Source organism: Labrus mixtus, chromosome 12, assembly GCF_963584025.1.
Source record: "Labrus mixtus chromosome 12, fLabMix1.1, whole genome shotgun sequence".
Lineage (NCBI taxonomy): Eukaryota > Metazoa > Chordata > Actinopteri > Labriformes > Labridae > Labrus > Labrus mixtus.
In genome coordinates, this window is record NC_083623.1 from 18,254,110 (window position 1) to 18,281,996 (window position 27,887).

Consider the following 27,887-nt stretch of genomic DNA (forward strand, 5'->3'; position numbering starts at 1 on the left):
ATAGTTTAAGAGAGCTCTGTGGTCTCTGGAGCAGCAGCATTAAGAATCAGACATTTTCTTTACTAACCCTCCTGAGATTTACTATCGAAAGCCAATTAAGTCTTTGGCTTGCCTTTGCGCTTGGAAGGGATTGTTGGAAGGCGCAAGAAAGGTCACCTGTCTCTTTATGCCTTAGCACTGGAGAGGTCCCTTAAACTCGCCCACACATATACACACACACACTAAAACACAGATCTAGAGCCATTACAACGATCACACCATCACATACGTACATGTGCCTGACATCCACCGGTCTCACCCATGTGATTAGTGGTGCAAGGAGCTGACTGGTGTGACCAAGGCAGAATTCCCAAGAGCCGTTTCCAATCTCATCCATCCTCCTCAATCCGTTCACCACATATCTGCTATGAATAGATGAACGATAACACATGGAGGGAAACATGGAGGAGATATCGATCAACCCAATTAAAATGGAACAAATTAAAGAGGAAAATGGAGAAACCCCCCCCTCCCCCCGCAAGGCATGTGTGGTTGTGTATTTAACTGATTTCTATTTCAGAAATAAGATATCTAGAGTTTGAAATGATCAATTATCATTCACATTGCTTCATTAGCAGTTGTTAGAACAGATCATCATTTTCATTTAAAGTTAAGAGTCTTAGAGAAGTCTGCTTCCAAAATCATCTACTTTTCAAAAGGGAGACTCATTTCTCCCAAAAATCTCTTCAGCATTAGCATGAAAATGGTTCTGAAGCTGTGCCAGTCTCCCAGTACATCTAATAGCTTTCTGCAGATTTGTGAACATTTGAAGAATCACAGATAAGAACGCCTTAAGCATCACATCTGCTGGGCTTGATTGAGAGCAGATGCTGCGCTAGACTGTTTATTTTTTTTTTTTGTGGCAAAGTTTCAAACGTAATGCAACAGAATCAAAAGTTTGGTAAAGCAGAAAAGATGGGAAATGTTTTACCTCTTCACTTTGAGAATCATCAGTCTGGAACAACTAATTGACCTGAGAAAAAGCTGCTCCAATTACTGCAGTTAAACAAACTCCCTAGACCAACGGAAAAATACGGCATACTTTTTTTTTGCCAAAATAGACTGATAGGAGAAGGGAAGAGGTGTGAACATTTGAGATAAAAGGAGTCTTAATTAGTGGCCAATGTGATCTTTCTGTCCTGTCAAACGGACAGCTATGGTGAGTCAGAGAGACCTTAGTGCCCTTGTTAGCATGATCCTAGTCCTCACCTCCTTATGGTTTCCATAGTAACAGACCTATCAGACCAGTTAAAACCCCTCATATTTCATCCTTGTATTAGTGTGCGCCAAGCGAACTTGAGAATGTGAGCATAGACAGTGCAAGGGCTGCTGAATGTCTCCATGGAAAGTCCATTCCTGTTTGGTCACTGAGTGATAATTCAGGGACAATTTCCTGAGATAATGACATTTAGATACAGAATTGTTCTGATATAACTATAGAAATCCAGAGTAATGAAATCTCCTTCAACAACAAATTTTTTCCTGCCCAATTTAGTCTGGTAACAGCAAGGTAAGCCATGAACAGGATTCCTCCCTGATGGCTGAAAAACAACAACTGGTTCAATATGTTGACACTGATGCACTGATTGTCCCGCATGGAGGAATGGCTAAATCAAGACAGGGATCAGTCGATAGATGGACTGCCACTGATTGTACACTTACAGTATATTACCATGCAGAGTCTGGTTAAATAAGCTCCTGTTAAAGCCTGATTTATACTTGTGTGTCAAATCTACCCTGTAGTTTCATGTAGCCCTGTGATGACAGAGAAGCCTATGTACGTAACCTGTTGTTCACCTTCTCAAACATTTACCTATGTGTACAAACATCCTCTAGCCCTGTGCTTAGAAAGCATTTCTGCATTTACAACATTACGGGTATCACAGCCATTTTTTAAATTCTGCATAAGGAAAAACACTACAAGCGACTATAATCAACTGCTGCTCAATGTTTATCATAGCCAATTCCAAAGTACTTGCTTACTTTGCTTACTTTCAGTCGCCACGGTCTATATCTATGTAAATAGATGGTAAAGAAGTCTTAATAGTTGTCTGAAAGAAATTGGAAAAGGGATGAAATCGTTTAATCTAAAAGATGAAAAGAAACTCAAGAATTAGCCAAAAGAAATGGGTGAAGACTTGAAATGATAACTTTAGCTTGACCAGCAGTTGAAATGGTTGGCTAAAAATACTGAATAAATACCAGAAGTACTTGCCAAACAATAATGGACAATATTTAAAATATTCTGGTAAGTTGATAGTGATGAATAAATAGTTTAAACTGTGCGCTAAAAGTGTTGGTTAAATAATTGAGGATCCTGTCTAAAACAAATTGACAAATATTTTAAAAAAAAGAGTTTATTTACTAATTACATAAAATAGCTAACAGGTAAGAATAAGTTGTTGTAAGAGACCGCTAACAGTTATGGACAAATAATTAACAGACTAGTTAGCTGTTAGTCATAACTAAATAACGGCAAAAATATTGTAATACGTCCAACTACTGAACGTCATATTAGCAACCATTTAAAATAAACATGTGGAACCTGACTTTGTGTTGATAACAGGGTACTTGAGTACTAAGGATATGAGGTTACATCTATTTATCTGCACAGTAAATGTGGAATGACCTTGGTCTAGACCGTGGTCTAAAGTGAAAGACCACGGGGTATCTGGCTCAATACGGATTTTCTTCACCAACTATAAAGTACCGACTTTCTGCTGTCAGCAGCTCTGCTTTATAGAGGTTGAGCTCTTGTCTGAACTGGTTCTTTTTTGATCAGGTCGAGTTCCGCTGGGATGACCTCTGCAGGCTTTAAAAAAAAAATGTCACATCCGATTTCACTGCGGGCATCAAGTGACTTTCAGACATCTGCTGAGTTCCACTTGAAAAAAAAACTACAAGCAGCACAATGAAGAAAGAGAAAAGGGGAATTTCAATCAAAATGCCCTGCCCTTCATTAGTTTGCAAGTTTATAGTTTTCATAGTTCAGTCTCCTCGGTCAAGACAACTTTCTTAAAGAGATATGGACCAAACCTTCAAAAATGCAAGCTTCATATGTAAATACAAACTATTCTTTCTAACTCTTATGTCTTTGAATCATTTTGAATCCTTTGATTAGTTGAATTCATCCCCTCAAAATGAATATTGCTACTGTCTTTTTAAGTACTGCTGCTTCAGCTTTGGATGCTGTGTTTCTGAATTGCTCAGTAATTCAATAAGAGTTTGGAAATTGAATTTTACATTTCCTTAAAACAATGTGCAACACACAGAGCTGACTAAGCTAAATTCAATAACAGGGACCACAGACAAATAAATACATCACTGCTAATGTCTTAGGCTTTATTGAAAATTCTGTTTTGTTTGTAAGCTCAATGTAAAAATAATTCCTGTTTCTTTTGGCGGATCAATAATGGAATAACAATACTTGAATCCCCTGCTCAGCCTTTTGCTCTTTTGACAACCAAACAAAGAATAAAATAAGCAGAAATAATATTTGGAAACTGCAGGAAGAATTACTCTGCTTTTCTTTGTAAATTGTTTGAGAAATTCCTGCTCGGCTTTTGATAAAAGTGGGAACTTTATCGCACAGGTGCTTCATTGTGCTTCTTCTGGCCTTTTCACCAAGATATTCATCTCTGGGTCCACTTAAGACTCTCCCTCTGCACACACAAGCCACTCTGTTCATCATTGCAGTCTCTATTTCACCTGTTCTTTCATTTAGTCACTCTCTTCCTCATTCATCCTAGTCCAGCGGCTCGGTCTCATGTTAGATGGGAACAGGAGCAGGTGAGGTGAGAGAGAGAGAGAGAGAGAGAGAGAGAGAGAGAGAGAGAGAGAGAGAGAGAGAGAGAGAGAGAGCGAGCATCCCCTTCGATTTCTTCATGAGCGATAATGAGGAGGCCTGCTTCACACCGGGGGGAATTCATCTGTGTGTGCAGAGATCACCCGAGTAATTGACTGAAGAATCCAACCTCAACCATTCAAGGTCCATCATGCTAACCTTTTTCTTTGCTTCGCTTCTTTACTTTCTCATTCCCTGCTTCTGCTGTTACATCGATGCGCGACGCTGATCAATGCAAGTGATGACAAATGGTGCAGCAGTTTCTTTTATGAAAATCGATAAGTCCATATACCCATTTACTTTAATCACCTCTTACTGCAAGCTGCCATTTGCCCTGTGGCCAATCCTCTTGATGAAAACGATAGCTGGAGGCAGCGGTATTGGTATCCAATCTCTTCTTCACATATTAGCACTGACTGAATTGATTGTGTGATTGACAGCGCCAAACTGAGACGAGACAGAGATAGAGAGAGAGAGTGTGTCAGAGGGGGGGGGATGATACATGCTTGAATAGTGCAATGGCATGTTTATTTCAGCGACTGACATACCAGAATGTGCCATGGTTATGATAGCATGTGTGCTTGTGTGTTGTGTGTGCTTGAGTCATATCTAAAAGCGGAGTGTGGGGGAGTTCTCTCTTCAGACAGTTTCATGGCTCTGTGCACTGAAATGCCTCAGGAGGGGCAGGAAGGATGAACTACACTTACACAGGCTATGTGTGTGTACACACACACACACACACACTCGGTCTGTCTGAGTCTTTCGAACAAAGGCCTTCAGAGAGACTCATTATCACTGATTGTCCACCAAAAGTTTCCTTTTATATTCAGCTGCTGATCTCCTAACAATCAGCTCTCATTTGCACAACTGTCATTCTTAAGGGTTTGGTTCTTCTAATAAGCTGAAAAACACTTACGATTCAAACACACTGCCATGTGACACTAATCTTCAAACTATCAGTGAAAGCAATACGTACTGCTAATATCCATGGGACGTAGAACTGATCCCTGCATGTCAGCCTGTGAGGGATGGACTATTATTTCTCTGTGACTGCGGGGGGGCTATGTAGCTGTGAAGCAGGTGAGCCAAGGGTTTGAATTACAATTAGTCTCTGTGGGATGTGGGTGAGACAGTTATATATATATATATATATATATATATATATATCGCTGTGTTACGTCTAGAGGTTTCATGCAAGCATCATTACATCATTGATTATCATACTGCACATCAATAATCATGCAAACGTACATAAATCAATCACCGGCTCAGTGATAAACTCATACACAGCTTAAATGGATTCATGGCTATAAATGTTGTGTATCACAATGTACAGTATGCCACTACAAACAGAGGCATTGAGCTGCACCTGAAGAGCCAACTAAGCTGTAAGAAGGTTATATGTGGTAGGAGGTTTTAAACTTCAAAAACATCTTCAAGACATAATTCAGGATTTTGTGGCATAAGCAGTGGTCATATATCTCAACCTTCTATGACTAATTTTGTTACAGCCATAGGCACTGACATTTACAATGTTAAGTGTACATTGCAGCACACAGTGTACTGAACACACACATATAATACGACTGAGCATGTTACCTAATAGTTCCATGCTTTCTCATCTATTCATCTGACCATGTCTGTGTGTAGCTGTGTGCAAGGTCAGACAGAGGCCTTGACCACTCTTACATCAATAGATTTGAAGGTCTGTGATTGCTGGAGCTGGAGCACACCCTGTGACACCGTCCTTCATCGATGCGAACCAGACAGCTGGATGATGGAAATAAACGGTGCCATGGCAAACGCTTTTGTGCGGTTAAAAAGAATGCAATGGAGAGTGAGGATTAACAAGAATATGTTTCACTCACACAACCAACCTACTACTTTCATGTACAAGTAGAACATTTGGTAGGTATGTGAAAACAAAAAGCCTCTTGGAGGTTAACCAAACACCCAACAGAGAGTTGGCCATTTTTATTTAGTTTGAGATTTTTGGGGTATTTTTCCCCATTTTAAAAGATTCCTGTGTACCAACCTTTTATTACAATATGTAATCACTGTATTACACACTGTTAAAAAAGCTGCTTTGAATATGCAATAGATAAGGGTAGATCTAAACCGTGCAGTAGTAGCACGCTGTGTACTCCGAGGAGCATTTTAGCACTTACTGCTGTGGGAGATGGAGCTTTGGACGAGTCTGTTGACCAGGCAGACATTGGTGATAATGGCCTGCTGGCCTCCCAGATCCTGTTACACTGTTGGGGACACACAAGCCGCTCTGTATTTAGCAGCAGTCGTCTCTGCTGAGAGCTGAGACTGTGACAAAGCTGCGCCAACGCTTCCTCTCACCTCAAAATGAAAGTCTCAAGGAAAGAATAACTCTGCAGGAAATAACAGTGTAAGCCTTCAGTCAGCTCGTTACAATTCCACTGATTATGAAGAGAACAAGTCAAAAGAAAAAGCCAAAGAAGGAACATAATGCATTATTTTTGCTGGAAGTGCTGCACTCCATGCAACATCATGCAATCCATTTTCCCTCAATGTAAGTGATGCCTAGTACTTGATACTAGTTTGATTAAAAACAAAAAAAAAAAAAAAGCATTTTTTTTTTAATTTTAATTTTTTTATCATTTCTATCAGTGCTGTTTGGCCTGGCTGAGTGCACTGGAGAAATCGTAACCCAGAAACATGCTGACATACCTGACACTGTGTCCTAGCAAAATTCAACTGAATGAGAGTGAGCATGAGTGTCAGGGTCAGCTTGAGTTCTTTGTTTCCTATAGTTGTGTCCTGACAGCCTGTGGGAGATGCAGCAGGATGCACCGTTTTGACCCAGAGAAAAGAGAGCTGGACAGTCTGCTGGGCCTCTCTGATGTGGGGATAGTGGCGCAGCAATTATATCCACATCTGTGTTCGAAATGTTGTGCTTTGACTTTCGCTCACACGCGGGCAAAACTAGATTCGGCTCAACGTCATCAAAGGCTCGTCGATACATAGCACCACACTTGTGTTACTTAACCTTCAAAATAAAAGCACCAGATGTCATTTAGAAGGAGAAACTGAAATTCGTAGAGAAGAGAAGAGAATGTTTCGCAGTGTGGCCAGTGAGCGTCTGTTGCTGCATGATGCCATGAAATATCCAACAATTAAATGTATGCTTTTAGTGGATATTTCTTCTTAGTTATCTTACACTTTCAAGATCTGCTAAGTTAGAATTTACACTTGGTACATGACAAATATATTTATATATTTATAATATATAATAATGTAGATATGTAGGTTCCAGTTTTGGAGACAAATAAAAACATTTTTTTTATAAGAAGGCTAATCAATAATGACGTTATACTGGTACACTGGTGGGCCTACTCGCTAATACTGCATTTGAGGCTGTACCAGCAACAAGTAAGATGTTGGTATTGTATATTAAACAGCACCTAATTTATCTTTATGTCATGGCAGCATTCTTATGATTGTTTGGCCGACATGTTTGGGGTTGAGTGATTTTCAGGTGGTTCTCTGCTAATAACAGCATCAGTAACAGTCCAGACAGTCCATTTTTGTAGACTATCCTCTTTGACAAGCCTCAAGAAATCCATTTGTTCGCCTCTGAGATGATTCAAATAATTTCACACTCAGTCCGTCAGCAGAGCCTCAATCTTACTATTCATGTATCATTGGATGGAAAAGCTACGTTATTCTGTTGTTTGACACAAAGGCAGCACATGGCAGACTCAGGCTGGGGTAAGATAAGGTTTTCTGAGTTATCAGACCACACTCTGTCTGTCTCCCACAGTGTAACAGTAACAGCTGCTGTGTTTGATGTCTTGCTTTCATTACAATAAAAGACAAAATCGGAGAGGAAAGTCTGCTGTATAGAACATTACATCAATTTCCAAGATGTATTTTTACTAACATGGACTGCACAGGCACTGAGAAATAGCAGGAATCTTTGCCGACAGATACAGTATATGTGTGGCTGTTGAAGATGAAGTGAGAAAGCATGAAATTCTGTCTATCACACATCACATATATGCAGCATGGTGGGATGCAGGGTTGCATTTTTGTCTTACCAGTTGAAGAGAGCCAAGAAGGAAGAATTTAGATTGAAGAAAACTTCCAGAAAGCAGTAGGGTAACACTGTATACGATGTATGTATAAGAAGGGAGATGTAGTAAGAGAGGAATATTCGTCGAACAAACTTATGTTGGATGGAGTTGTATTCTTGGAAGTCTGCACTAAAGAGCTAAGATGTGATTGGCTTTAGAGGTTCAGCTAGTGTTGAGAAGAGGGAACAGGCCGTGCAGGAACAAGGTAATGTGCTGATTTAATAAAGACACAATATGAATGGATGGTTTGGAACAGAGAGGCCTGACCCAGAGCTGTAACACGAGTTAAACAAGAGACGTATTTTGAAGAGCATGATTTGATGTCAGTCTAGACTCAGTGGACTCTGGTTTGCTTTTCCTACACTTTGTGTTTTCCCAGAATGAATTATGAATAATGGTGAATAATATAATGAAATGATTTTGGATGTTGATCCTGAGAAATGTTTGGTGCCATATGCTGTGCACTGTCGAGGATCCGTCAAAAATAGGCTCTAATAAATACAGATAATATTCATTCACAAGAAAATATCTATTAAGGTCCAACGTTAATGAATGTAATGTTGCTATGGAAATAACTGTCCCAGAAACCTGTTTCATTTTCAAGACTGTGAAGTAGAAAGGGATGCTGTTGGTCATTTATTTTTCCAAAGTCTTTGATTTCAAGAAATCTTACTAGTTTTTAGAATTTAAAATATTACATGGGAGACATTTTTGTGTCTGAAGCTGATGTGGGTCCATTGCAAAAACATGATAAAGAAACATACTGATGTAGAGACGGGATTTAATTTGCTTTGCCGTCTGTTCTCTGCACTGAATAAGGGCAATCTTCTCTGTATTCTCTGGAATACGAAGTGGAGCTTTATAAGGGATGTACTTTCCTACCAGACCTAAGGGTGCACGATTTATTTCTGGAGCCACCCATCAAACAAAGGTTTCCTCTTGTCATTGTGACAAGCAGCCAATCTAATCAGGCTGAATGATGATGGGGTGGACACATGCTAATTAACATCATCATCCTGAGCGTGGTCAAACAAAGGCCACTGCTTTTGTCGTGCCTGGATTAGTCTCCCCAACGCTGTTTGTGTCTGTTCAGTTGTAAGTGTGCGCAATGTACAAATCACAGCGAGTACTTGTCTCCAACAAATGTATCAGTGTGTGTCCATGTGTCTGTGTGTGTGTGTGTGTGTGTGTGTGTGTGTGTGTGTGTGTGTGTGTGTGTGTGTGTGTGTATTCACAACAAAATGTATGATTCATAGCTGAGTAGCTGGAGCCCGTGGGCGTGGGCAGGGTGGCATTAGTTCATCGGAGGGCAGACTTCGACGAGACGATGAACACAGTTGCAGCGGGTTCCAAATTTAAATGATGCTCAGCTCAGACAGAAGATTCCGACGCTGCTCAAAGACAATATGGAGTAACTTGAACCCAAAGCAGCCTTTCCATCTGGAGCCCATTTCAAACCAGTCTGTTAAGAAGGCTTGTATCTGAAACTGAAAATCTCCTCGAGTTGCTCAGTGAAAGAAATTCTGAAGCTTTTTACAGACATGTCTTCACGAGTCCAACCATCCCATGTCTTCTGGGTAAATGTGTTGAATGGATGCCGATCAGGGAGCTCCAGAGCGAGAGCAATAAAGTAGCTCTGAAGAAAAGAGTTTTATGTGCAGTGTTACTTGAAGAAATGCTAATATGAAAAGAGAAAAACCGCCTTTTGATTAACTCCCTCCTTGGTTTTCTCTCTTGTTTTTTTGTCAGTTTACATACCTCCATTTGGAAGGCATCATTTGTAATGAAGTTATTTAAATCAGTTTAATATGTTCATTTGTCTCAAAAATCATTCTTGTCTTTTTTTAATCGAATGCTGAATGGTTTAGATCTTCCCCGGCCTACAAGGACCCAAGAAGCAAGGAGGTAAAAAAGTCTTCCTCTGGTTCATATGTGGAGGAAAAAGAAAAAAGTTCTCTCCTTGCTTCTAGTTGACGCTATACAAATAAAAGTTGATTGATTGATTGATGATTGATGGAATATTGAGACCGAACCCTGTTTATCATTGTAAATTGAGTCATGGTGGGGTCCCATGCCATTACCTCTGCTCCCTGGTCTGTTTATCTCTATGTTTATACCTAAGCAACACCTGTAAGACACAAAAGTGCTGATCACAATACAAAAGAACAAAAGGTTGAAAACAATAACAATAAGCAGTAGTGGTGTAAGAGATCACAGTTGATTTATGTTCAGTTCGGATAAACCCCCATGGTTGGGACCGCATGTGATCTGAGGGTCCATGGAAAATGTATCACCAAGTTGTAAAATACATCTACTGCTGCTGAGTCTCAGTGAAAAGAAAGCAGCATGGAGAAATGCGTGGAGGCACCATGGAGATATACTCTGGACAAAAATGAAGACGGCCCAAATTTTTTTTTTTTTTAAATAGTTTTGCACAGACTTACAGTAAGTTTTGATATTTCATTGTGTATGCTGACGTTGAATCAAATGGTGCTTTTCTCCTCTCTCTCAAGGTGTCTGAGTTCATCACGAATCGATAGAAGGTTGCGTGCAACAAATATCTGTATCTTAATGTTAGTGACATTACCCCACAGCCTACTGTAGTCTGTGGCTGTAAATATCCAAACAACTCCATCAAAGAGCGATGAAAATAAATCTAAATCTACGCTCTCTGTTTGTCGTTTTTTGTAGATAGCACAACACAAGCTGCAGGAGCAGCCACAGACATTAGACACATCAACTAAATGAATGGTACAGTATGTGTATGTTTAGTGTTCAACATTCTCAAGGAGAAAGAAACGTGTTTGTTATGTTGATGTTCTTATTTCGAGGGTTGTTATTGAAGCGAGGCAGCTTTTCATATTACAGACTGTTGTGCTCATCATCATTAGAATAAAAATAAAGAGTTCAGGTTTATCTGGTTGCTTGTTTTACTGTTGGAAATGTATCGCTGAGTATTGTGTATATAGCAAAGAAAATTGAGGATGTGATATGTTAGTGAGATGTGTAGAGATGCATTGTGATTCTTTGTGTTGTTGAAATGTTCTGTTCCAGTCATGGTTGAGTGAGGATTAGAAAAGTTACATTAATTTGATTTTGGCCATGAATGATCCTATCTTCGACACTAATCCATGAGCTGATCCAAACCGTGAGAATTGGGGATCTGTTGCCTCTAATAAGCAGCATTTCAGAGCGATTTGGAGGCAGAGGGATTCCTTCTTCACTTTGGAGAAAAAGAAACTGAAAAAGTTGAAACCTCTCGGCATCTCTTCTTGGAAATTAGATCTTTTCAATATCAAAATTGAAGTTACTGATTGATTACTAATACAGACTTTGTTTCTCTAAACAGATAAAATGTTCCCTATAAAACCTTAGTCATAATTATCAACCAGCTTTTTCTTCCACACGTAAAAGTTTTTTTTCCATCTTTTAAACTTTTTTTTGAAGATCAAGTTAAATCGTAGTGATTGTTGCCAGAAGTTCACCATTCTAAAACTATCATTCAGCATGTGAAGTAGAAATGTTTGAACAGGGAAGCCAAAAAAAAAAAAAGTGCTATCCACTTACAACTGCTGTCTGATATTTTCTGTGCTTCTCGCATGTCCTTTGACCTCACATCATCTCTGTGTCCTTCCCCTCTTCCCCTCTTTCCTTTTCACGCCATCGGCGGAGCTCACATAATAAAAAACAACTTTTCCACTTCTTCCCTTCTCTCTTCTTCCTTTCCTTCACTTCATCACTCCTCCCCTCCCTCCCCTTCCCTTCTCCTCTCCTCTTCTCGTCTCATCAACTCTTCAGACACTGTGTCTCACTGGAGCTCCCATTACAATGCCCAGGGTGCATCACCGCTCCATCTCCCAGTAATGGATTTCCAATGCTTTGACCATCTTACCCATCACGTGGTCTTGTCTCCTCCCCGGGTAGCATCACTCTGTAAGCTGTTTAGAAATGCATGAATCCACTATGTCTTATTGTACTCATTCCATCATTACTCAATCCCCAGACGGAGCAGCAGAGCGCGACCCCCACCTGCTTCTCCTGCTGTAACAAGTCAGAACCATGAAGACATGCCGCTGCTTTAAAACAGCAGCTCCTCATGAGATTGACTAGCTCCAAAATGATATATTAAATTGAGTCTGTATCCAGGGTTGAGATGATAATCAAATGGATAGGAATGCAGGTTATTATTCTAATCACCCCTAGGTAAGTGGGAAATTAAGGGCAGAACTGAATTTTGGCTTTGTAACCGCACCAGAATGTGCCAAATTCCTTGACAGTTTCAAGGTGCCAGATTAAAGAATGTGAGCGCAAATTCTTCTCCCATTGCTCACAATCAACAGCATGTCGATTAGCTGTGAAACACAATTTGATGCCCAAGATCTGTTTGCTTTTCTGGGAAACCATCCATGCACTGTTACTGTGAGGGTTTGAACTCAAAATCCATTTTGTCAATCTTTAGAATGACTTGTTTATCACTTCCCATATTGTCTAAAAATCACACTAAATAGACGTAGTTGAATTGTTTGCATCAACTCAGCTCCAGAGTAGTAACAGACAAATATACCAAACTCTAAATCTCCAACACAAACAATGCCTGTATATTCAAGTCTCATGTTTAAACGTCAATCATTACAACCACCTGAACCAATTTCCCCCCTCTCTATAACAGTTACGGGCAGGATGGATGCAGACACTGTTCTGATTCACGGATGTGCTCACACCCACTCACAGCTTTCATTTTTGTGCAAAAATAAACACTTACAAAGTATTTCATCACCCAAAAATGATGCCCACTTCTGTCTATCAGTACACTGCTCATTGTGTTCCCACAGCCACAGCAGACAGAGACAAGAACAATACTGAGACAAGTCTTTGATTCAATAACTTCCACAAATAAGATACAATCCCGAGGTAAATGAATAAATATATTTTCACATGTATATAAAGGTATGAAGGCATGGGAAGCAACCCAGAAGAGTTCATTTTGGTCTTACCTTTGGCGTTTTGGTGCACTTTCCATTTCGGGCATCTTTTATGTACGCTATATCCAGTAGATCTGTATCCTGTAAACAAGAAGAAAAAAAGATAAATCAGTAAACATGTTGATGTTTTTCTATTCTAAAAGTCAGTTTTTGGACAGAAATATACTCTGCACGCTTAGGAGCCATGTGGAACCCTAGAACATTTGAGCAACCGTTTCCATTTCCAAACCGGCTACCTGTGGCTGAAGGCTTTGTGTGTGTTTTTCTGTTTGTGTGTGTAGGAACCTCACGTGTTTAAAAACGCACATTAGCCTCGATTATGGGTGGTAAGTGGGACTAATAAGCTGTAGACAGATTCAGCTCTAATGACACTCTGCAATGACGAAGTGTCTTTGTAATGTCGGGAGCAAAATGAGGACAAACAATTTAAGGTCCCATGTCGGCTGATGACCTTACTAAATGAGCTCTAGCACAAATGCTCAAAAGATGTTAAAGAGGATTTTTCCCCTCAAAAACTGATCGAGCTGCAGAAAAGACAATACTCTCTTTTGTGACCAAGTGGTGACCTTCAGGGTTTAAAAAAATGAAGTCAATCGATAGTGTGGTCAACTGTAGTTCCTCAGGTGTCAACTTGAGGCTGGCTCTTTTTTTAATGGTCCAAACTGTATGGGGGTGAATTCTTTTATAATGCATCCGTTTTGATTATACTACAGGTCAGCTTTCATTTCTGTTACTCGTTTGACCAAAAGGCAGTGGAGATAGCATTTCCAATATGGTGACGGCCTCTTTAGAAACCAGTGGGAGGGACCACAAGCATGTTTTCTACAGTCTATAGCTGTGACACACAACTAGGATCATTGCTTGCAAAGACAACAAATAAAAGCAAAAGCTCAAGAGAGACATATATTTTACTTTCATGGTGCACTTCCACAACACCTCGCCACTGCTCAGTACACTTATGAGACAGCCTTGAACATGCCAGGAATGCCAACACTAAGATTTTGATAACAAGTTGGGTTATCTGCAGCTGTATTGTAAAGAAGATGAAACCTTGTGTTCACCATTAATTCATTACTGATACAGCAGTGTGGGAAGCCATGTGAGAGCTTCTTAAGATTTCCAGTTGGTGTCCTGAAATTGGCCTCAGTAATGTGGTTAGCAGTAAATATGCGCAAAATGCAATCACGCAGAAGAGTCTGTGCTGCTTTCCTTCAGTCACCACATCCCTTTATCTATCTGGCTTATCTCTCATCCATCTCAGAGTGGGAGCCAGGACATAAAGTGGAAATTAACCACAGTGAACTGTGTGTCCACCCGGCATTATCTGTGGAGAAAATGTATGATGGAGGCTTGAGTCAATCTCCAGTATCTGACCATCTCAAGGCAGTGAGATTTGTGGAAAATTGCATTCTGCCATTATCCTTATCTACAAATCCATACCTATATACCTAACGACCACTGTAAACCAAGCCACAATCATTTTATTTAAATTCATGCGGATGAATTGTGTCTATTTGGGATAATAAAGCTGTAGCAGTAGATCTGTATCACTTCTTAGGGCACCACAATAGATGCAGAAGGAGCTCATATGATTTTGTTTGGTAAGATGAAAATGGTCTGAGCATTTCTTGGACATATAAAAAGAACATTTCGTAGATGCAATCTATTACTCACTGTATAAATAAACATATATTGCCATCTTGTTACAGTAGATGCACAGCCACCGTCTGGCTCTGCATTAAAGCACTCTCCGCTTTTCCTGTGTTCCACAAAGACAAGTTATTTCTTTCCTGCAGTAGGTAGCATCAATTAGGCGGTCCCTGTTTGCACAGAGAGAGGCTCTGAGTCAAAGGTTAACGCCTACATCAAGACTGCAAATGCCTGCCTTTGAAGTCTCTTTAGAGAGATGGAGCTCCACATGGGGGCCTGGTGGAGCAGCAGGGCTTCAGGAAGCAGCTCGCTGATGGGGTCCGTTTTTGTGCCCTCCAGCCCTGCAAAGTGAACACGGCTCAAAGCTGGTGCAGCATTATTGGTGAAGTTTTAACCTATACAGCCGACTCATTAAAGGTAAAGCCAACTGCATGTATTGTGACAAGCTGTGTGTGACTTAAGATGTTACATGTGTAGCCTTTTCTGTAACGTCCACGCGGCTGTGTCAGCACTTGCTGCAGAGGCTTATTAACTGTGCAGATGTAAATAAAAGTTGATGCGAGTGACATATTATTAATATTGACTTGGATTTATATGAGCACGCACTGCACAGTGAGTTAATTAAAGTACTTTCTTCCAGTCTGGTGATTCCAGACATTACTTCTCCTGTTTAATTCCTCTCATTTATCTCCTATGACATATGTTCTTCTTTACTGACTCTTTTCTGTCATATCTCCTTATTTATCACTCTGCCTCTCACTCTATCTTACTTTCTCTATCCCCACCCCTTTCTATGGTATCTGTGTGCAAAGAACTGTGAGCAAGGACTCAAACCCTATCAAGATTTACAGCACGTCCAGGAAGCGAGCAGGTCAAGCAGGAGAATAAACCACAGACGTTATGAAACATGTTAAGCATGCAATGGCCCTGGGCTCAGTTATCTGTGTCTGTTAGTCTATCTCTGTTATCAAGCTACTCTGCACCCAACATTCTGCAAAAACCGACCTTCTTTTTAAAATTAAACCCATTCCATTTTCAACTACGGAGGCTTGTGTTTGAATTAAACTTTGCAGAAAATTCATCATTGATCTGTGACTTATTCTGCTGCCTCTGCTTCAGGCTCTTTTTTACATCTAATATAAATGCCATGTTTCTGTGTAAGACTCTTTTTATATCCTTAGATTCAAATAAAGCTCCTCTCAATAGTGCATGAAATGTGATATACAATCCTTGACAAGAGGCTTGCCCAGGAAAGTAAACTATAAAAGGTGCTTTGAATAAAACAGTCCATTCTGAGTATCTACAAAGAAGCTTGAAGAGTCCCAGCCGGTCGGTTCTGTCGCCCTTTCAAGTCACAATCTTTCAAAGCTTTGTGGGTACAAGCAAAGGACCAAGATGCAGGTGTAAGGAAAAATAGAGAGAGGTTTAAAGAGACATGGAATGAAAGGTAAAGATGGAGAAAAGTGGAAATAGGCAGACCGAAAGCAACAGGTTAGTTTGCTCATTTACCAACAGCAGGCTTGACAGCCTCGAGGCTCAAAATGGATGTTCACTCCACAGGGCTCAGGGCTTCTGCTGGGCAACCAGGACAAGGAGCAAAGAAGGAGAGAGAAAGAGAGGGGCAGGAGGGAGGGGGAGGTGAGTAAGTACAGAGGGGAGGTGAGGAAGGGGGAGATATTTGAGACAAGAGTGTTTTGTCATTGAATTGAGGCCAGTGTGGGGGAAACATCCAGAACATTTAGGCTTTTATTTGTAAAGGACGGAGTTTGCTGGAGGGTGCTAAAATACCAATGTACAAAAGGATAGGGGTATCCATTTGAAAAACAGAAGGAAAGCCAACCAAAAAATAAAAAAATAAAAAAAATACTTGTAATGGTTATTTCCATTGTGTCATGTTGCATCAACAACGCTGCATTACTTGGACAGATTACAGGCCAGTCAGAAGTGGTCTACTTACACTACAGCTGACAGGCTGCCGGTTTGTGTCATGAGGTCACACAGACTATACTGGTATACCATGGCAGGGTGTCCCCTGACCCCTTCAAGCCATCTCACAGACCAAAATAAGCTCTCATAAACATAGTCTGTATGCCAGATCTCTTTGGACGCCTGGGGAGGGGTCTGAGCGCTGTCTCTACAGAATATTCAACTTACCATGCACCAGAGGTAAACAGAAAATAGATGAGAAGTTTGGGGGGTCTATGTGATGCAGAGTTACATGAGATGATTGCACAACAAAGAACACTTCTGCATACTCTTTACAGAATGATTTTTAAACCCCCCACTTACTCAGGGTCAGAGGATTATGGGCATGGATTTGTTCCCCCGACACATAAACAGAGCTAATACTTGTGTGGAACAAAACCCACTAAAGACGTACAGTGGCCCTGTAAGTGGCCCTCCATTGACTCTCAGGAAACAGCAGGCATGTACTACAACAAGGGAAAATGGTGTGTGGAGAGCCGTGCTCGAACATGGTTGAGAGTCACATCCACTCTTCTGCTGCTGCTGCGGCTCTCCTGGGTTCCTATAGAGCGACTCTAACAGCCCCGCTGTGATTAAGTCACAAAACCTCCTCACCTGAAGGGGCTGACTAAAGGGACAGCGAGAGAGAGAGAGAGAGAAAGCGAGAGAGAGAGAGAGGGAGAGAGAGAGAGAGAGAGAGAGCTGCAGACAATCAGACAAAAGCAGAAAAAGCCTTTACGTGGGAGGAAACTGACTGTGGATATTTTTGAAAAAACAAATGTTCAGCCTCTTGAGACCTTGCACGTAAACTCTGCATCCTCCCTGTAGGCCCTGTCTGAGTCTGAGATGGCTGAATTCAAAATCACAGGAGGAACTTATAAATTGTAAATTATTTCCATTGATTAATCTCTTTTTTTAAGCCACTATAAAGTGAACAGTAGCAGCTAAAGGGGGAGAGAAATTAGGTTTGGCATGCGACAAAAAAGCCGTGAACCAAATTGGAAAGTCTGGCATTGCTGCAAGGCAGCCTGAGGGTCTATTTGTACCGAGCAACTTATTCACACTGTTTTTCATCCATCAAACCCGCTCCATGTCCCCAGTTCTTTTCCCTTTCTAAACTTCCTCTGCAGCATCAGAAAATGTTGGTTTGAATCTTCAAACAAATCAATGCCCTGCCAACAAATTAATTGAAAGAGTATCAACCTTTCAGCCCTCAAAGACTCTCAAAGGGAGTAGAAAGGTAAAACATCTCAACAGAAAACGACATTTTGCACCGTAGGTCTGTTAATTTGATTCGTTACTTGCATTAGCTCAAGTAAGGCCTTCCAGTATAATTGATAAACCTAATTTCCATGAACAGTTCACAGTGGTTTCACAAGTACCCACTCAGAGAAATGTTTTAAACACTGTCTTTATTGCTGCTAAATCTATTTTTTGAAAGAGAAAAATCTTCTATCTTAGCAGTGGGGAAGCAGAGAGCTCAGCAAGGCATTCCTCACACAAGCCCTCCCCTGTGGGAGCAACAGAATTTCTTTTTTTCCCCCTCCACACTTAACGCCTGTGTACTGGTGTAAATTATGCAGAGATGTTTCAGGTTGTATCGGGCCTTGACATAGCCGTGTATACTCCTGCGGTCCGGAGAATGCCATCACGCTTTTGAGCATCTTAGAGCTGTGATGCGCTGCACTCAAGTTGTACCCCGACCCCTTCATGACTCTGACATTTGAAAGATGTGCAGTTGGAGAATTTGTCACATGAGCAGAAGTGAGAGCTGGCATGTCAAGCTCAAGAGCGGTCTGAAGCATGATAAATATTTGGTTAACCCTATGTTAAACAGAATTTGATCAACATGTTTTCACACACAGATAGAACTCACCCCCGGACTCAGTGCAATAACGGACTCTGTGCGACTCATTGCTCCTTTTATATATATATTTTCATTTATAGAGTATTTATTACATTATTTTGCACATTTTTACAGCTGTGAATGTGTATGTGGATATGGGTGAGATGTGCTTGGATTGTGTTTGAGTGTGGTGCTGGTGTATGTGTACATATTTGATATTTTATATGCTGCAGCTGGATTGCTCATACAGAGTTTTTTTTGTATAAAATGCAATGACAATAAAGATCTATCTATCTATCTTTCCATCTGTCTTATTTCTATTTCTGATATCTAGTGTTCAATAAATTGTTTAATGTGTAAAGTGTCAAAATTATTCAAAAGACTGTCCATTGTAGAGGCAGCAGAATGAGAACTTAGTTCTTTGATTTTCCTGCATTCTGTGCTTTATGAATGACTAAGCTTTTCAGCTCTATTTGGAACATTATGTGTTTTTGTTATGACTCACTTCTTTTGTAGTTGAAATGTCTGCCCTCTATCCACCTGGCAGTGGGTGCAGTCACTCCTGGTCAGCATTTGTGCCTTCAAACTGCTGACCCTAAAAAACATTTTTGGTTATTAAGCCTTTGCTTGTTTGAAAATCTCTTGTTTATTTCAATATTAGAACTGTTTAGGGGAATTTTGTCGGGAAATGTTGGTTAAACCATTTTTGGACGTCCAGAGTGATTAAGCTACTTTATATATTTTTCGTATTATAATGGTGTTACACCGAACAGACTTGGGTCCTTTCCCTTTTTCATCTTTTCTCTGCATTTTTTTCATTCTGTTTAACGTTCACTTTGAACGAGCTGTCTTGGATCCTCATTTTCGTTTTTTGCAGTCATTACCTTCCACTGCTGCATCTTCAAGCCATCTTTAGAAGTCAAATATCACACCGACTGTGGAGCCAACTTTCCCCAAACTCTCTCAAACAATATAGAAGGTTATTCCCTGTGGATAATGTGTAAACAAGCTGGAGAGATTGTCGACGCATCCTATTTCTGGATGTAGGATTTACTCACACCTTAAGGGATCTTGAAGTTATCAGTCGAGGCAGAATCGGGATAACAGACACGTCTAGAAATACGATAAGAATTTTATCATGCTGGATTTGCAGCTGTTCCAGTTCAACTATAGACCGTCTTTGTGAGAAGAAACACACACACATGCATTTAAATGGGCCTTTTCAGTGGGTTAAATGAGGACAGCAAGAATTACATGTGTGGAGTTAAGATAGAAATAAGTACGATTAAGTGACTTTGGTTTTCAGTTTGGGGCGAGTTCACCGTCAGACAGAGGGAGAATGGGCCCAGAGGTTTGAGGTCAGAGGGAATAACTAAGAAGAGGGAGGGAAGGAAAGGAGGGAAGGCGGCAAGAGAGGAGTGAGGAAGCTATGAGGGGACAAAAACAGCGAGGCCGAGAGATGGAGGAGGGTGGCTGAGGCTGATAGTGGCTATCAGCAGCCGACACGCTCCGAAAAACAACCAATGCTGAGATAAAGGCTGCGGGAAGCTTTGTTCTATACATCAGCGCACACATTCACACATCAGGTAATACACACACACACACACATACACACACACACAAACACAACTGTGCAGAAAGAAAAAAATGTACACACACACAAACTCCAACTCCTCCCTATCATCAATCTGCAGCATCTGCCATGTCCGCTCATTATAAAGACTCGCGGACCGAGAGCCATGATGAGATCGACTCTTCTTCTTCTTCTTCTTCTTCTCCTCGTACTGGTCACCATTTTCCCCCCTCGGCATGCTAGGCCAATCAAATATTGGACACGCTCACGCGCACAGGCGCACACTCACACATACACGGTGACGGATGGAGGCTAGTAAGGGATGCTGGAGGGAGTGTACTTCCTTCTGACAGATAGCAGAACCAGGTGGGATGACAGAGAAAGCAGAGCCTCTTCCCTCATCTGTCCATCATCCTCTCCTGTTCTCTCTCTCACTCCGTCTTTGTTATGCTTCTTGCTGGATTTGTGCTCCCTTCCTCCCCCTCCCTCTTTTCCTCTCTTACTCTTACCCATGTTTTCCTCTGCTGTCTCTCTTGTCTCACCTAACCTCTCACTGGACATCTGCCTCCTCAGTACCCCCCCCCCCCCCCCCTCCCCCCAATCCTCCCCTCATGCTCCCCTCCCGTCTTCTCGAATCTTGACAGCAGCTCTCGTGTAGATGGATGACGCTTCACATCTTGATACCCTACTGAAACACGACAGGCACACACACACACGCACAAACCATAACACATCAACCCCCGACCCTTCCTCCATATTTAAGCTCCTCTATCCGCAGCAGCTTCCTTCAGGCACACTGTGGATAGCTCTTATCTGCTGCTGTGAAACATCTGAGATTCCTTTCAGAGTTCCCGGTGTGAGAAAAACACACCAACACACATGCAGGAAAGCATTCACACACACATATAGGCATAAATATGCAAATAAAATCCCAGGAAAGGATGAGTCAATGTAATTAGAGGCCAGACAAGACGCAAACACTTCAGCAGATAACACACTTACACAGAGTGATGCACTTGTACATTCGCTCCACTTCTCAATGTGATATATCCTTTTTAATAAATCAAATAGTTTCCTTTGGGCATCTTTGTAATATATCATCCTTCTTCCTGTATATTAAACTCGCCATGTCTTTGCAAGTAACAATTTTAATACAAATGGAAATCGTTGGCGTTCGAGCAAAGGCTGAAAGCTACATTCATCCACACCACGTCTCTGTATTGAAGTCTGACTGTGAGAGTCTGTGTGTGTTTGTGCTGAGGCTCTCAACTGAAGTCCTTTGAGAATCACTACCAGTGGCAGATACAGTGCAGCTCTGGCTCTCATCTCTCACATCACCTCATTTAGGCACCTCGTAAGTGCAATCCACAGGCTCTTTGAAGTTAGGACAAAGCGGACGGATGACAGAAATGTATTCTTCACTTACCGTCTGCAGGCAACGATCTCTGTCTCTCCCTTCCTGTGTCAGTGTCCCTTTTTCTCCAAGATCCTTCCTTAAGCAGCCTCTCTTTATCCTTCCTATTGCCTCCACACTGCTCTTCTTTTTCTTTCGAAATCAGTTAGATGATTCGATGTAGAATAGGATGAGGATGAGTGAGAGTATGACATGATGCTGGCATTAACTTAAACTTCATTATAATGCTGACAAATCAGTATTATAGTGAAGTTTTGTATAGCTACATAGATGCCCTATCCCACAAATGGTATTCTCCACTTCTCCACTACACATTATGGATATTTGACACTGACCCCAAGAAAAGGAGTGACAAGTCACATGCTGTCCATTGTCAACTTTGATTCGATGCCAAGCCCCATAATGGCAAGTTTTATGCCAAGAGCCCTCAGTATCCATGTGTGTGGTGTTCCATCCACGCCACACGCTTTGAAGCTGATCCCGCCCTCTTGTCAATACTCATGTTTCCAGTGCGCCCGTCTCATGCACGTCCCAGAAGCGCCATTCCACTGTGCTCAGCGAGAACTGCCATGACTATTTTCGACGGAGACACTTCCAGCATGCATCAAGCTGAACATAGCAGCTCGACGCGGGTCAGGGAGTCAGAATGGGAACACACAGTGCATCCAGTCATCTTGACTGACTCCCAATCCTATATCCCATTACATATACTTCGTCAACAAAACTTCAAACCAGTCACCAAATGCACAGCAAATCTACTTCAGAAAGGCAAAGCAACCTGTTGTTTGTATATTGTTCTCTTTAATTAGCGCATGATCTTGTTTTCCAGTGATCCTGTGAACTCTCAAATACAGCTGCTCGGGTCGCCCTGTGCTGACTACACTTCAGAAAAAGTAGGTTACGGGGAGTGCCGTCGGTAGGAGCAAAAACATGGCGCAAACGGAATTCGGCGCACACAGAGGTTGTGGGGTTTTGGCGTTACCTTTAGGCCCGCCTGAGGCAACATGAGTAGGATGTAGAAGTGGTATAGGGACACATATTAGAAGTTACATATTCTTCAGAGCCTGACTGGTAATGACTGAATGAATACATTACATTTTGATCTAAACAGAGCTGAAATCAACCCAACGCTCAGTTTTTGTATCATGAAACAAACATAATCTGAGAGCACTGACCAGAACTAGGGGGTGAGTGTAACATGTTAAGGTTTTTATATTTCAAATAAAGACATTCAGAGGTTAAAAGTGTTTTAGAGTTGATGAAGTTCGCCCACAACATTAAAATATGCTAGAAATGCAGTGTGTTCACATGTTTCTCTCTTTGTTCTTTGGATCACAGATTACCTTTGTTATTCAGAGGAGATGCTTTCCAACAGGCTCAAAACGTCACCTTGTCTATCAGTCTGTCTATTCAACTGTGTCATAGCGGTAAGTGCAGCATTACTGGGGAGTAAAACACATAAATCTGCCAGTGAGTTAGACTTCCCTAGAAGTGATGACAATAAAGCGGTCACAGTCCAGTTATGACCCACTCCCACTCACAAGCCAAGTGCCTTCTGTCCTCTCTAGTGTCAAAGGAAGCCAATGATGTGTGTTTGTCTACAGTTAAAGCTTTGAATACAAATGGAGGACAATATGAGCACCAGCAGAGTGCTAAAGGCTTCATTGTCATCTCTACTTCAGTTGGACTGCTAATGAATCAATGCATGTACATTCTCTGTGTCCCTGTCGTCTTCTCTTCTAATGGGGGAGGTGTTTTCCTCTCCCTCCTGTCATGTATCTCTCTCTCTCGAGGAAGAATCAAACAGGAGCTGGTATTTGCTGCTGCTTCTTCTTCTTGTGCTGCTACAGAGCATCCTCCAAGCAGTTTACATTTGATACCTTGCAATCATTGCACCAAATTGAATTGACTTTAGTGTACTGAAGAAAGGCGACTGACCCACATTTGTGACACACTTAGTTGCTCGAGCGGAAGTGGAACGGTGAGAGATAGAGGGGAGTCTGCAGGGGGAGATTTTGTGGGGGTTTGACAACAGAGTGATTGCCTGGCACAAAACTTTCCGAATTCACTCGAATCAGCCATAGAGACCAGCCAAAGAATATTGAGGTGACAGGTTATGTTTTTTTATTTATGATACAAACTGTGGTAGTGGACAAAATATCCAGGTACAGCACTTTTATAGCCTCAACCAGTTTCTGTTGGTGAGGGTTTTGTTCAAAATGTAATGCCCTTCCATTGATGTAAGAGTCATGTCTTTGTTAACAGGATAGATTTACTTTTCTCCAATTCTCACACTATTTTCCTACTTGGAGACATTTATTATCTCCAATAAAAGCCAAATTGATTCCCTGTGAGTTGCTTATAAGCTTTTGGATGAGCACATTGGTGTACAAAGAGACAGTAGTTAGCTAATTGCAACCGAGTACAAAGGAATTCAGCTTAAATTGAAAGCAGCAGGGTGGCGTGAAAACCCAGAAAAAAACTCAAGCTGGTGGGAATTACGGTCCTCTTAAACATCAGAAGGCCTTCTAATACAATGATTAAGATTAATTTGTATCCAAGCAATCCATACAATGATGAAAAAAGATCAAGCAGAGAGAGCTGTCTTAATATCAGACAAGTGTAATTCAGGGCTTTCGAGGGCGATACAAGACATGCAGCCCTTTCCTTACAATCTTGTAAATGATTAACACGAGATGTCAACAGAAAAAAAAAATCCTGTTTGCTCTCTGTGATTATTAATAGTCACTAACCCACTGAACACTCCACGTCCGGCTCTTTTAAATAGAGTTACAAACCTCTTCTTAGCAGCCGCCCACTCGAGCTATTGGTCATTTGTTTATGTCCAGGAAGCAGTAGAAGTTGTTGGAAAGCAAAAAGGCTCGTCATTACCGTAGTAGCAAATGAGACTTGGATGTGAGCTGTCGTCCACATGCTCTGGTTCCTCAAGCAAAATTCATTTAAAAGAAATCTATTGAGGCCTTTCCTTTGAATGACGATATAAAAAAACCAGCAGGAAACATTGGAGAGTCAGGAACAGAGAGGGGGAAGAAAGAGAAACGAAGGCTCTTAATGTATCGACAGTGTCAATAAACTACAGTGCTGTATTGTTTTTTTTTAAGAGATGTGTTATGTGATTAGAGAAGAATGTGCTGTGGGGAAAAACGTTGAGTCTTTGAAGAGGATCATTATATTGATCTGGACTCTGAAATGTCTAAACCTTGATGAGATGTTTGATTGGTTTCTTGAAACTTGAAAGTCTCTTGAAGGCTCTTTCAACATTCTTGAGCAGGAAAACTGATAAACTTTGTTCAACAATCTACACAGAATGAAAGAACGTGTTTGACAGAACAGTGCTGTAATGAGCAGCTGGGTTTATCAAATATATCAATACTAAATTCATCTTTTTTTTTTTTTTAAAGGGTAACTAAACCCCATATTTTCAGCTGTACTGCTCGACCCTGGAATTTAAAAAAATGCATTTAGAATGTCAATGTATGAACTTCGAGAGGGAGGGGGGCGGGGGCACGAGGGTAAGACACGCCCACTCACTGCTTCGCACCGTTATCAGCCGCAACATGATACAATGTTTGCCCCACACACACAAATACACACACACACTTGACTCCCCACAGTTCGCCGAGTCGGGTGACGAGGCTTTCGTAGGTTTGGTGACGTAGTAATTCACTCCTACGTAGTACTGTACTCCACACAGCCGTTAGAGTTTTTCAAACGGGAGGGCAGACACTATGCACATTTCTAACACAATATTTCAAATTTCAATACTTTGTACTCAAACGTCGAGATTGGGACTTGGATTGATCCATAACACTACTTAATACTCAAATACAGAGGTTTATAGTTGAAAAAAGTGGTTTTAGGGTTTAGTTACTCTTTAAGTAAGTTATCATTTTGGGCCATGTTTGCCTTTATTAGATATGACGGCTGAGAGAGAAACAGGAAATGTTGGGAGAAGAGAGTGGGGGAATGACATGCAACAAAGGGCCGAGGTCGGATTTTGAACCCATGACCGTTGTGAAGAGGGCTATAGCCTCCGTGCACGGGGAGCGCAACATAACCACTAGGCTATCCGGCGCCCCTAAATACTCTCTCTATACCATGAGTTTGAAAAGAAAGATTTCAATTGATTTTACTTACGATATCAAAAGTAACAAATCTATATATGTTTTTATTTCAAAAGGTCTTCAATCACACATTCAACTCCAGACTTGGTGTCTGGGGACGTAAATACTGCCACACTTCAAGTGGATCTTAAGAGATGATTGAGAAAGATTGTTTTTATGAATGAGTCTACTTTTAGTTTAATCTGAAAGCGTTGGCATAACGAACAACCTGTTGTAGCTGTTAAGCGACTTTGACTGAATCAGATCTGAGTGCAGGTTTGTTATTAAGAATTGAAAAATATCCTTTGACGTGTGTTTAGACCAGCAATTTTCAGAATGGAATAAGATCAGATATTACACTTTCCTTTTGTATCCTGGAATTGCATCTAAGTTTAAAATTCTAATATTATACAATCCTATCGGCAACACATTTCACAATAGACACTCATTTAACTTTGAGTAAGCGGAGGCTGTTTTATGTGCTCTTCAGTATACACGCAGGCTGCCGGTGGTGCCTTTGCATGTTATCTTAAGATGATGTTCCACTCCTTTGTGCATTTTGTTTAAACTTCATAAAAAGCTTCTGTGACTATGTAACTGGATGTTTCTTTCACTTTCATCCTCAACCTTCCCACTGTCAGCAGTGAACAAAAGCCTTTTTACTGCTGTTGACATGAAAGAGTCGAAACACTTCGGTACAGAATTCTCTCTCTCTTTGAAACAAACAAAAAAAAGAATCAAGAATTTGCCTTCACAGCAGGAAAAAGAAATCACTTAAGACATGCAATTCTGAATTCATTATTCTTTTAATTCTTAATTCTTTGTTCTTTTAACTTTCTCACTTCTCATCTTTCTGCTCTCAGCGACAGTGCAGATGAAGGAGAGGAGAAAGAGAATGGAGGAACATCATTACTGCCTGAACTTTTGGCTTTCACTGCGCAGTCAAAGACCAGAAATGAGAGGATAACTAACGTTTTTGAGAAAAGAAATCCACGGTACTCTCTATTTAATAAGCATTTGACATTTAAATCAAGATAGAGTGATCAAATGTTTTCAGCATTTCAGTGAAATCTCAATAAGTTTACCTCATGATAAGTTAAAAGTTGTTTGGGTTCAAGTCAAGAACATATTCTCAGTGATGTCACGCTTCTCTCAGGGCGGCCCAGTTGTCCTGTACAGTGCTGTAACACGATTGCCCCCCCCCCCTCCTCATTCCCCCACTGGCCTGCACTCACACTGCTCCAGGACTAACCTGGCCTGAGTACGCGTATCTCTTGGACATAACATCAAAAACAACAAACACGGGAAAACAACACAGAGAACATGACAGCAACTTTACTGACTTTGTGGCTTATTTTGAGTCATTTTAGTCAGATACATCTATAACGCTCTGGGATTTCTCGATAATGGAGGCGGGGATCGATTATACTTATGTCCACGTCTTGTACCCGTGCTTGTGCTCGTGCGTGAGCAACTGTACTGTGTCGAAGCACACCTCTTCCAACCGTGCCAGGGCCAAGGAAGTGCTTGAGCACGGATCAGAGCACTCACACTGGTCAAACAAACTGGACTTTGAGGGTGAAGCGTGCTTAGATTGCCTAGTGTGAGTACGTCCTTTAGAGATGTTTTGAAGCCCAATGATGGCGGTTGCCATGTTGGAAATGCTATCTCGACCTGACTTTCAACCGATATACAACAGAAACACACAATACGGTGGAGCCTGATAAATTTAAATGAGTTAATGCACAACTATTAGCCTTAATATTCAGCTATTACCTGAATTTCCCTCTGGGATTAATAAAGTATTTCTGATTCTGATATACTGTAATAAAAACTGATGCGTTATGAATAAAGATCACCCCCCTTAAAGTCTTCAGGAATAAAGGAATGAGCTACAGATCCCAGCAACTAATTTCCCTCGGTTGAACTGAAATTCAGACTAACTAAATTGTCTAAGGGTAAGAACACACACATCAGTCAAGATTAAGCACAATTTACTACAAATTATCTGCAGGTTTTTGTGTGGCTGTATGTGGAGCTAGCACCACCGTCCTTCGGTCCTCCTTGCAGGATAACGTCCACTTGTGTGCACATGCCTTGGCTTCATTTTCCAATAGCAGAGGGTGTTGCTTGGTTTCACTACAGTGTGCAGACACACTTAGAAATCCCAGGGTTAAATCTCATTCTTTTTTAATGGTGTTGTACTGTTGTCTTTTTCTACTAATCCTCAACCAGTTAAAAAAGACAAAGCTTACCTAAAAACTCTATATTTCTTGCAGGCATGCTTGTGTCTTCCTGTTTAAAACCTGTGATTTGGTTTTCTTTTCAAGCTTCAGTAAGGCCA

General features: G+C 41.0%; 1 protein-coding gene across 2 annotated transcripts in view; it reads right to left on the bottom strand.

Moving 5' to 3' along the window:
• Window positions 1-27,887, bottom strand: part of LOC132985196 (1-phosphatidylinositol 4,5-bisphosphate phosphodiesterase beta-1) — a 115,670-nt gene that overhangs the window by 68,961 nt on the left and 18,822 nt on the right. For both annotated transcript variants that reach the window (XR_009675027.1, XM_061052441.1), the window contains exon 3: window positions 12,984-13,052. Coding sequence is in view for 1 of the 2 variants with exons in the window: in XM_061052441.1 (XP_060908424.1) it covers window positions 12,984-13,052 (69 nt within the window). In the remaining variant the exon portion in view is untranslated. The remainder of the gene's footprint in view (window positions 1-12,983; window positions 13,053-27,887) is intronic.